Below are 11,018 nucleotides of genomic sequence, written 5' to 3'. Positions count from 1 at the left end.
TCTACGGCTTGTACAGCTCCTTATAGAACTATGCTGTCATGAATTAAGAAAGGGCTCTCCAGATTCATAAGCCACAAAAAAAATGGAATCTCGTGTTTCATGGTGGTTGATGAGCCGAGTTGTGTTTTGAAGTTCTTTAATATGAAAACTCAGGCTTAACTAAATAGACAAAAACACAGCACTGTTGATGAAGCTCCTCGCAGAATGCTGGCATCTGTCTGCCCTGCTTCTGTCATTGTGAATGACAGTATCCTATTCAAGGTAATAATCATGAGAAATGCAATGCTAGGTATCAAATTAACATGTTGTAATATAAAGATTTTTCATGATTTTTTTTCCAGAGAGAAATGAAAGGTTTCTTCCTAATTTGGGACATGAGTCACCTCATGCTTCAGTTGCACATAGGAATAGCTTTTTATGTGCTCTTCAGATGGTGTCATGGAGGTATAGTATTTTATGTATCTGTCTCTTTTCATTTAACAACTAGAACATTGAATGGTTATCATTTTCAAGTCATTATGGATAATATCTGGAAAACGCAAAAACTATTGCACTGAAAAAAAGTAATGGAATGGAACAAACTAAAAATGACCCAACTTCCCTCCAAATGCAGGCTGTTTTTGTTTGGTTTGGTTTTTTTTTTCCACCAGGTACCCCAATGGGCATTCCTCTGCCATTCAAGAATGTTTTCACAAAAAGAAACATCTTGAGATTTTCTATTTGGGGATTATCATAACTGTTAGGTAACTTATCCAAAGCCTACATTTACTTCAATTCTCTGAGCTACTTATTGATGATTACTATACAACAAGCTCTCTCCTAGCTTTTAGTTCATTATTACACTGTTATTTTGCTGCTGTTGTTTTTGTCTTATAACTCACATAAACATTCAATAAGCCAAGTCCTTTGCGACAGCAGAAGTTTAAGGAAGGTTATAGTTGGCATCTGGGAGTTCCTGTTGGGAACATTGGGAACAGCTGTCTCCTGGGCAAGGGTACAGTTATAGGAAGAGAAATGATACCAACAAGGGGTTCTAGACAGTGAGTGACACTTTTCAAACTAGGTGATTCAGAATAGTGATGAATGTGTTTGCTTTCTTCCTTTTTTGTTTTATTTTTCTGGTTTTCCGTTTTGTTTTGATCTTTAGGTTTTGTTGTTGTTGTTGTTCTGTTTTTTGCTAATGTGAAATGCTCCACAAATTTGTAAGTCACCCAGGCGTGGGACTATGCTGACTTCCATTTCGCTCATCTAGTCATGGACACAATTATGTTGGCACCATAGATGTAGATGTGAAAACTTGTAGCAAGATAACTGGACACTTCAGAGTCAGACCAACAGATTCCTTACAGGGTTTAGGAGAAAAGATGCCAGTTGCTTGAAATTCTCAGACACAGTGAAGTAAGACATAGTATGGGACAGAGCCTGACACCGTTGTTCATTCTTCTGTAAGTATTTTAATAGAATCCAAGTGACGTCTGTCCAGGTTTTTACTAGGATGATGTTATTCTGTTTCAGTAGCTTTACTCGCCTAGTAATCCTGTCACTCAGGAGGTGGAGATAAGAAAACTATTGCAAGTTTGAGACTATTGAGTTCAAGGACAGCTTGGCACACATAGGGAAACTTCTCTAAAAAATGTCTTAAATAAACAAGTGGTTTTATAAAGATATGAAAGTATGATTACACATTTCTACAAAAAGCCAAACACCTCTAGCTAATCTAATAACCTTGTTTAAGAAATTCAGTTAGCTGGGCAGGACAGCTCATGTCTATATCATCATCATGCAGGGGGCTGACAGGAGAATGGAAGTGAATTCAAAGCCAGCATGGGCTGCAAAGTGAGAGCCTGTCTCAAAAAGTATAAAGAAGAAAAGGAGCTAACAAGCTAACATGACCTATTCTGTTCTAGTCTGTGTTGCCTCCTCCCAATCAAAACTTGCCTCCACTGTGTTCTGAAAAGCCATTTCTAAAATCCAGGACATGTGACTAAATCTTTTGACACTTTTGTATGTATTCTAAAAACGGTTTCACAATGAGTCATAGAGATGTGCTTTTTCTAAACTTAAATTATCAAACTTATTTAAAATAGGCAGGCATTTCCTTTAAAAAGAATAGAAACAGTGCTTCACAAATCTGTCAGTCATCCTTACTCTGGCCCCATGATGCTGTACTCAGTATGCCCCGTTTTGCCTCCTCCTCCTTCCTTTTCCTCTTGCTGTCCCCAGCTCCTTCTTTCATTCATCTTTTAAGACCAAGTTACATTTTGCACATTAGCCTTGAACTTGCTATGTAATCGGCAGGCCTCAAATTCCCTATCCTTCTGCTTCACCCTCCCAAGGATTTCCTGGATTACAAGCATATGCTACCATGCCCTGATAGGTATTTCTTTCTTTCTTTTTAAATATTTTCAAACTGATTTACCTTTTGGGGGAACAAAGTGTTTGCCATGGCACGAGGGGGAAACCAGAGGACAACATGCTTCTCGTGTAGGGCCCAAGGAGAAAACTCATGTCTTCAGACCTGGTGGCCATGCACCTGCTCTCATTCTTTACTGTGTAGCTTGGGCTATCTTAGAGTTTATAATCTTTATAGCACAAGCTGGTCCCGAACTTATGGTCCTCCTTCCTCTGTCTCTTGAGTCCTGGAATTACAGTGTTGTCATAAACTCCCTTTTCATGTCTCTGGTCCTATTCCCTATTGATGGTGTTGTGATTATTTTATTACTACTTCAACATGTGTAAATGTTACTTAAAGGAAAGTAAATTTTAAGCCAGGCATTGGTGGTGCATGCCTTTAAACCCAGCACTCAGGAGGCAGAGGCAGGCAGATCTCTGTGAGTTTGAGGCCAGCTTGGTCTACAGAGCGAGTTCCAGGACAGCCTCCAAAACAATACAGAGGAACCCTGTCTCAAAAAAAAAACAATGAAAAAAAATAAAAGTAAATCTTATACTCCATACTCAACAGGCTAGTTCTCTAAAATTTGTGTTCCAAATACAAGGACCCTTTTAAGATCAAATACTGGTCCTTATTCTTATCTTAATAAGATTTAAATAATTGTAATACAAGTATTTCCAGGAAAAGCTACAACAAATTTCACAAAACTTCTAGTGTGTTTTCTAGATAAGAGCTTTATTTCATTAACATTCCATTCTATTTGACTTTATATAAATGACTTTACTCATAGGGGAGACTGCTGGAAATGTAACTCAAGGCAAGCACTGCCACACGGAGATTGTTGTTGCTAAAAACTTTCAGTAATTCTCCTTGATTTGACCATTATTTGCTTTTTTCCAATGTTGAGCTTTTATGAACTATGTTGTTTTGAAGCTTGCTTTCTAACTCAATAAGGCGTTGTTTCCTCTATATTAGTAAATTAGTGATGAGTTTCATGTGGCTATCAAGTGTTCTCTTTTTGAAACGATTTGATCATTATATTAAATTTATACTGATAAAGTAGCTTTTACCTCTAACAAAAACAACCCTCCAAAAACAACAAAAGATTGACTGAGTATCAGGAGAAGAATTGGATTCTGCAATGCCCTATGCTACTTTGAGTCTCATCTTTGAAAAAATGCTGTGGCTTCATAACATTCCCCTCCTTACAGTAGAAGAGGAAATTGTATTTGTTCTCTGACAATGAGAAAGCTCAAAGGCTGTGTTGTGTCGCACCTGCTGTGCGGCCTGCATCCGAGAATGTAGCGAGGTGGTCGGGATAGATGACACAGAGACCGGTCGGTTGCTTTAAGAAAACTTTATCTTCCCAAGTCAGCTTAGGAGAGAGCTCTCAGAAGAAATCTCAGGAGAAGTCTCTCTAAGAAAAAGGAGCTTCCCTTTTTAAGGACTTTTGCCATCCATTTACATACCATTCTTTCCACTTCTCACCCTCCTGGCTGGTGGTTTAATCTCCGGCCCCAGAATCGGGGAGACACCACAGGGGGCAGGAAGAGGCATCTAGCCATAGGAGGTGTGGAAGGCATGGTATTTCAGTGAGCCAGCCCTATCTGAGCCCTATCAAGCTTTAAAGCACTGAATTGTTTTCAGTAAACATTACATAGATGCCTGCTCCCAGGCCGAAGGGGAAGTGGGTTTCTGCTCAAGGTCTGGTGTCCCCACAATTCACCCCTTTTTATTTTTAAATGAGGCACTCCTGTCTTAGGTCAAGTAGGGTCACCCTCCCTGGCCCGTCTTTGGGGGACCTTGAACCCCTGTTAGGTGGGAGTGGGTCTTCCCCACAAGTTGCCCGTCATTGAAGTAGCCCCACCCTTAAAATCATTTGTAATAAGGCTTTATGGCTATCAGGATTGCCATGGGCTAAGGCACTTTGAACTCAGCATGAAGCCAGAGCGCCTACTGCCACTGTTACCATTCCTAGGACCCCCACTGACATAGCGCCTCTCTGTCACCTGCCCATCCCCCGATCTGGGCCTTAGCATTCTACCACCAGCCTTTCTTTGCTACAAGGGTGATTTATAGTTACAATTTGACGGTCAAAACAGTGATAAAGTTTACAATTATTTTAAGATCTACTTAGGAAAGCATTAGAGAGTGCACTTGCACAGATACATTAGGTACAATCATTGATGTTACACATGTAGCATTATAAAAAATATGAACAAGAGGCTTGTTGCACTATTTACAGAGTACCAATTTGTTCCTGTGGTAATGTAGTCTGTCGATTTAATGTCAGTAGTATCAGCCGAACATGCAACCCGAGTCAAAGTCTTTTTGTCGCACCAGGACAAACCATATTTCTCCAGAAAAACACATTGTGATTCCAAAAACAGGAACTACCGAGTCTGATATTTCAAGTGACCATGTCCTGTTCAAATACTGAAAAAAGGCTTTTGCCATTCATCACAGTCCATACCAATGTCTAAATGTTAAATGGGTCCTTTTTCCCCCAAAGGGAAAAGCTGGCAAAATGAATTCTGTTGTTTTAAGGTGTATCAAAGGCTAGCTGCTAATCTTCTAGTTTTGTTGGCTTTGGGATGAAAACTCACGGGTCCAGGAGGTTGATGTAGCAAGCCTGATGAGAAACTGGAAATCTCGAACTGACTGTTTTATTTCTTTCTCGGGCTGTAGATTTGATGACATCAAGGGTCAGGAACACTGATTTAGGAGATCTCGAACTGGCTTGAGCAGGCTCCCACGGTCTCAGGTCCAGTTTTTTCTGCTCCATGCATCTCACCAGATGTTGTGACCGCTACTGAAGCTTTATTCTTTTCCTGTAAGAAAACACAAACATGCCCTCGACCCCAAATTAGGGTCTTCTCTACTGTCTAGTGTATGGATGTTTCCATTTGGCCTGAGTAATAGTTATTTAACTTTCATTATGTTAGAATCTGTCTGAAGCAGATTCCTCACTGGCATTTATATTTTATAAATATTTAAATGAGGAGTGGATTATTTAATGAATCATGTGGAGACTGGGGACATTACTCCCTTTTATTTTTAAATTTTGTTTGAACTGTTGAAGTTGGACCATAACAGTAGAAGGATTTGTCTACCCTCCTTAGTCAACTATCTAGGTGAATTGGGATCACTATTTAAAGTATAGTAGATGTCCTTTAAAAGGGACATAACCATTAAGTACCTTTGAGAATCATTTAAGGATTGTAAACTATACTATGTCCCAAATAGTCCTTTTTTTTTTTTTTAACCTGTAGCTCTCACTAGCTGACAAGGCCTCGTTTGCATCTGAACTGACAAGGCCTAATTTGCATCTACACAGACACCTTTGGGGGTGGGGGCCTGCCAAAGCGGCAGGACAGTTCCCTGAAAAAAAACCTCTATTTCTCTCTCTCTCTCTCTCTCTGACTGGCTCTGAGGGCTTAACTTGAATTTTTTTGTTAAAATATTAACCGACTGACTGGATGTTTCTTTTGGCTATATCTAAATCGATTTAGGTAGTTTTTAACTGTTTGAAGGGATTTAAGTATCCCTTTAATCATATCCAAGGCAATTAGAACAGTTGCTTTTGTCAACATTCACGCATTTACATTTCACACTTCATACATACTGACGTGGCCACGTCCATACACACAGACCATGCATACATATCTCTCCTTGCCTAGGTTATGATTAGTTTGTTGAACTGAAACTTCTTTAACAGAACAACTCCAGTCAATCTTTTAATTAAAACTAAAGGTTGAAAAAGTCCTGTATGTCCCTCGTCATTTCTTCATTAGAGAAGTTTTGAGCTACACTCAGGGGCTACAGCCATACCCACTCCTTGTAATTCTGTAGATGCAAAGTGGAAAGGCCAGGCTTTTGCCAAAAGTTTTTAGAGATGACTCACAAAATTCAATAACCTACCCTATATAAATGTAACCAAACATTTTTATTTTATATGCCTTTGTCTTTTTCTTTACTGAATACTAATACCTCATTTATTAACTGTTACCAGTTTTTTAAATTTACCCATCTTTAATCTATCCTCCCATTGAGGATGATCCTCCAAACCACCCTCTAACTGAGGGCAACTTTTCATCTTAGGTTCCCTTTCTTTTTTGACCTTTGTTAGGTGAGGGCCTAGACATTTAATCCAATCCACCCTTCAACTGAGGGTTTAATCATGGAGATATCAAATATTTTTAATAAAGCAGAGATTTCCCTTTTAGGAGGGGGAAACTCAGACTCTCGTGTTGGCAGCAGCCACTCCCAATGTATTTATTAGTGTTATAAAGGCGATGGATGGGGAGCTGCAGTGACTAACTGGCATCAAAACGGTGGGAGGGGTTTTCTTCACCAGTGTCCATACTTCCCTTACCTGGGTTTGGCAATGTTTGGATCATTTTTATCATGGCGAGCATTCCTAGTGTCGGCAGCAGAGTCGGGGTCAACATGTCTGATGCACCGTTCGGGGACCCAAATAGGCTTCTCACTTCCTGGAGGGAAAACACAAACAGCCCCTCGGACCCTAGCTAGTAGGGGAGTGGGTGGCTGCCATTTTCCTGTAATCAAATCCTTCCATCTGACCCATCCCAAAGACTGGGAGGGTTTGTTCCAATGTCTCTCCATGGCAGACAAATTATTACTGTCTATGGTCAAAAAATTTAAAATATAAAGTATGGTGGATAACTGAATATTGGGGGAGGTAACATACTCCCCCTTTTTTATTTTCTTAAAATACTGTTTGAGAGTGGCATGGGTGCGCTCCACAATGGCCTGTCCGGTGGGGTTGTGAGGAATACCAAAAGAATGGACAATGTGATGTTCCCTGCAAAAGGCAGCAAAGCGATTGCTGGCATAGGCAGGGCCATTGTCCGTTTTTAGGGCATCTGGAACACCCATGTAGGCAAAGGCCTGCAGGCAATGAGAAATAACATCTTTAATCTTCTCTCCTGAGTGGAGAGAGGCAAAAATCAGTTTAGAATACGTATCCACCGAGACATGCATGTATTTTAATTTCCCTGCCTGTGGCAGGTGAGTGACATCCATTTGCCAGAGATGGTTGGCCCTGAGGCCCCGGGGATTTACCCCCTCATTGGGAGAATTATGATAAGGGGCACAATCAGGGCACTGAGAGGTAATCTGTGTAGCTATGGATAAGGGGCACCCAGTGTGAAATTTAATGGAGCGGGCATTTAGATGATACCGCTCATGGAGCTGGTGGGCCAGCTGCTCCTGAGTAAATAAGACCCTAGGGCGGGTCAAGGAGTCAGCAATTTCATTGCCCTGGGCAAGGGGTCCTGGAAGGTTAGTATGTGCACGAACAAATCCCACATAAGCAGGGTGGATGCGCTGCCAAATAAGATGTTGGAGCTGAACTAATAAGGAACGAACCTGGGAGGTTGGAAGAACATATGGAGAAGTTTCTAAAGGTCTAACAATGTTGGCAACATAAACACTATCAGTATATAAATTAAAGGGCTCTCCCTCAAACATTTGGAAAGCCATCAAGCATGCAAACAACTCGGCGGCTTGTGCTGACATCTGCCCTATGGGTACCCTCTTCTGCACCTGAGAAGAAACCACCACCGCGAAACCCTTGGAGGAGCCGTCTGTAAAGACTGAGCGAGCTCCAACTAGAGGGTTCTCCTTTAAAATCTTGGGAAAGATCACAGGGTGTTGTTTGAAAAAGACATCAAGGGGCTGTTGGGATATTGGTTATCAAACTGTGCGCCTGTAGATGTAATAAACAGGGTCCACCCATCATGGAAGATCTGTAGATGTTCCACCTCCTCCTTACCATAAGGAAGGATAATTTTATCAGGACTCTTTCCAAAGGTTTGAATGCTAAACTTGTGCGCCTTCCACAACAATTGTAAAATGAGATCATAGTACGGGGTCACTACCTTCTTAGGGGAGGCTGACAAATGTACCCAATAAATAGGACCAGTCTGCCAAAACACGGCAGTGGGCGAAAAGCTAGATGAAAGTACAACCAGAACAAGGGGCTGCCCATAATCTATACGCCGAAGGTGGGCTTGCTCTATACTTCTTAACAACAATTGTAGGGCTTCCCTGGCCTCTGGGGTAATCTGTCTAGGGGAAGTTGGAGCAGGATCCCCAGGAAGAATATCATAAAGCACTTTAAGAGCCCCTGTTTTAATAGAAAGAGAAAGACGAAACCATTGCACCTCTCCCAAAAATCTCTGCCAATCATGAAGTGTTTTTAAATTTGAACAATCGATCTGGAGTCTTTGTGGCCGGAGGCCAGTTTGTTGAATTTGATGACCCAAATAAGTATAAGGGGGTCTCTTTTGGATCTTTTCAGGAGCCAAAATAAATCCTCGGGCCTCCAGAAGCTCCTGTAGCTCTGCAAAGGCTATGTAACATTGTCTTTCTTCGGCCGCGGCCAAAAGAATATCATCCATGTAGTGGATAATGTAAAGGTCAGGGAACTTACGTCTGAGGGGATCTAAACAGGCAGCTACATAAATCTGGCATATAGTTGGACTATTAGCCATCCCTTGGGGGAGCACCACCCATTGGAAGCGAAGGGCAGGCTCCCTAAAGTTAATCGAAGGAAGGCTAAACGCAAACCGAGGACTATCTTGAGAATGCAAGGGAATAGAAAAGAAGCAATCCTTCAAATCAATAACAATCAAATGCCAGTCTTTAGGAATGGCCACAGGCATGGGCAAGCCAGGCTGCAGAGCCCCCATAGGCTGCATGGTCGCATTCACAGCCCTCAAGTCTTGTAGTAACCTCCATTTCCCTGAAGATTTTTTTATTACAAATATAGGGGTATTCCAAGGGGACGTGGAAGGAACCAAATGACCTGCCTCCAATTGTTCTTGAACTAGCTGGTGAGCCGCCCTTAGTTTCTCCGCTGGTAAGGGCCACTGTTCCACCCATACCGGATCAGTGTTGATTGCTGGCCATCAGGGCAACCATATAAAAACACACAGTTATTCTTCAGTAACCATTCAGTTATTGAAAGAATACACTTTACATGCAGTAGTATGTACTTCTTCTAAGTCCCTTACAATATTTTGCATATAATTGATTATTTCATGTGTTTGCTTCCAGGAATTACAAATATAAACTGCTCTGGTGATATGTGGGTAGAGCCTGGTGAGATTTTTCAGATGGGGATGAATGTTTCTATATACTGCCAAGAAGCCCTTAAGAACTGCCAACCAAGGAAGTTTTATTTTTATAAAAATGGCTTCAAACAAAGATTTAATATCACGAGGATTAATAGAACAACAGCTCGACTTCAGTATGAAGGCTTTGGGGAACCTCATGCCTCTATACATTGCACTGCCGAATGTCCAGGGCATCATCAAGAGACGCTCATTTGTGGAAAAGACATTTCCTCTGGATGTAAGTACTGTAATGTAGCCTAATGGTTAACTGAAAGTTGCTAGGCTTTTGAACTAAATTTAGAGGCAAATTAACATACTTTAAGACAGGGGCTCAACCCAAATGTCTACAGGTTGATGAACTCTGAGTTATAGAGACTGGTGAGGTATATAAAGAGAAGAAAGATCATGGCTCACTGGGACATCCACCGTCACATAGGGTCCAGTGTGCCTTGATCTACTGGGTTTTCAAAAGAAGATAGAAGTGTGCAGGTTTGATTCTAACACCATAAATTTTTTAAATATTTCAAATACCTAGAGCTGGAATGAATACAGTCTATGTGAAAGTCAACACCCCAGGTCTGAGAGGCTGCTCTTAGGTAAGGATGACAGTATATAACTGTAACCCAGCATTCTGGATGTGGAGGAAGCAGGATGGTGAATTCCTGATCAACATGAGCCTTGGCAACAACAAAACATTTAAATGATGCTCTCTTCATCTGTTTCTCATATGGCTTTTGTTTGTGAATTTGTTTTTCAAACTGACATCATTAACTTTGAAGCTGGTTGACCTCAGGGAGGGATTTTGAAACCAAGATTCAGGGTATATTCAAAACTACCTTTGTATTCTCACTGTCCTCCCAGTGAGCTATGCGTTATTTGTTTAGCTGACCTCAACATCTATGAATTTTGTGGAATGAACGTACTTGTAAACACTATACTTCAATAATTTATTTGAGTACATGTTAAAAACTTCAAAGTATGTTAGTGTCTAACTCTTATAAATGCATATTTTGATAAAAACATAAGGTTCTACAGACAGGCATTATGGCTTCTATCTTTAATCCCAGAACTCAGGAGGCAGGCAGATCTCCATGAGTTCAAGGCTAGCCCATTCTATATCAGGATTTCCAGGCCAGCCACGGCTACATAATGAGACCCCATGTCAATAAACAAACAAATAAGTAAGAAAGCATGCATAGGGATATTCCAATATAGTCCCTTCTTCTTAATCCCATAGCCCCTGTTAAGAATTACTGTTACTGTCATTATTAAGAAAAATTTAGTCAAGTAGATTTCAAAACATACTAAATCAGTTTGTGTTCTCATATTATGAAAGTGTATATGTTCCTGTACTTATTTGTGTAAATATCTATGGACCTTTTTTTATGTGTCTGTGTCTGTGATTGTGTGTGCAGGTGTGCATGTGTACATATGCACGTGGGGGCATAGGACAGAGGTCAAACTTGTACATTATTCAAAAGGAG

General features: G+C 40.8%; 1 protein-coding gene across 1 annotated transcript in view; it reads left to right on the top strand.

Moving 5' to 3' along the window:
- The first annotated feature begins 347 nt into the window (after nt 1–347).
- Nucleotides 348–11,018, top strand: part of Il23r (interleukin 23 receptor) — a 69,062-nt gene continuing 58,391 nt past the window's right edge. Inside the window, exons 1-2 of the mRNA XM_005076112.3 lie at nt 348–444; nt 9,476–9,772. Of these exons, the coding sequence (XP_005076169.3) occupies nt 348–444; nt 9,476–9,772 (394 nt within the window). The remainder of the gene's footprint in view (nt 445–9,475; nt 9,773–11,018) is intronic.

This window comes from Mesocricetus auratus, unplaced genomic scaffold (genome assembly GCF_017639785.1).
Source record: "Mesocricetus auratus isolate SY011 unplaced genomic scaffold, BCM_Maur_2.0 Super-Scaffold_100676, whole genome shotgun sequence".
In the NCBI taxonomy this organism is placed as follows: domain Eukaryota; kingdom Metazoa; phylum Chordata; class Mammalia; order Rodentia; family Cricetidae; genus Mesocricetus; species Mesocricetus auratus.
This window is presented reverse-complemented; position numbering and strand designations above follow the sequence as displayed.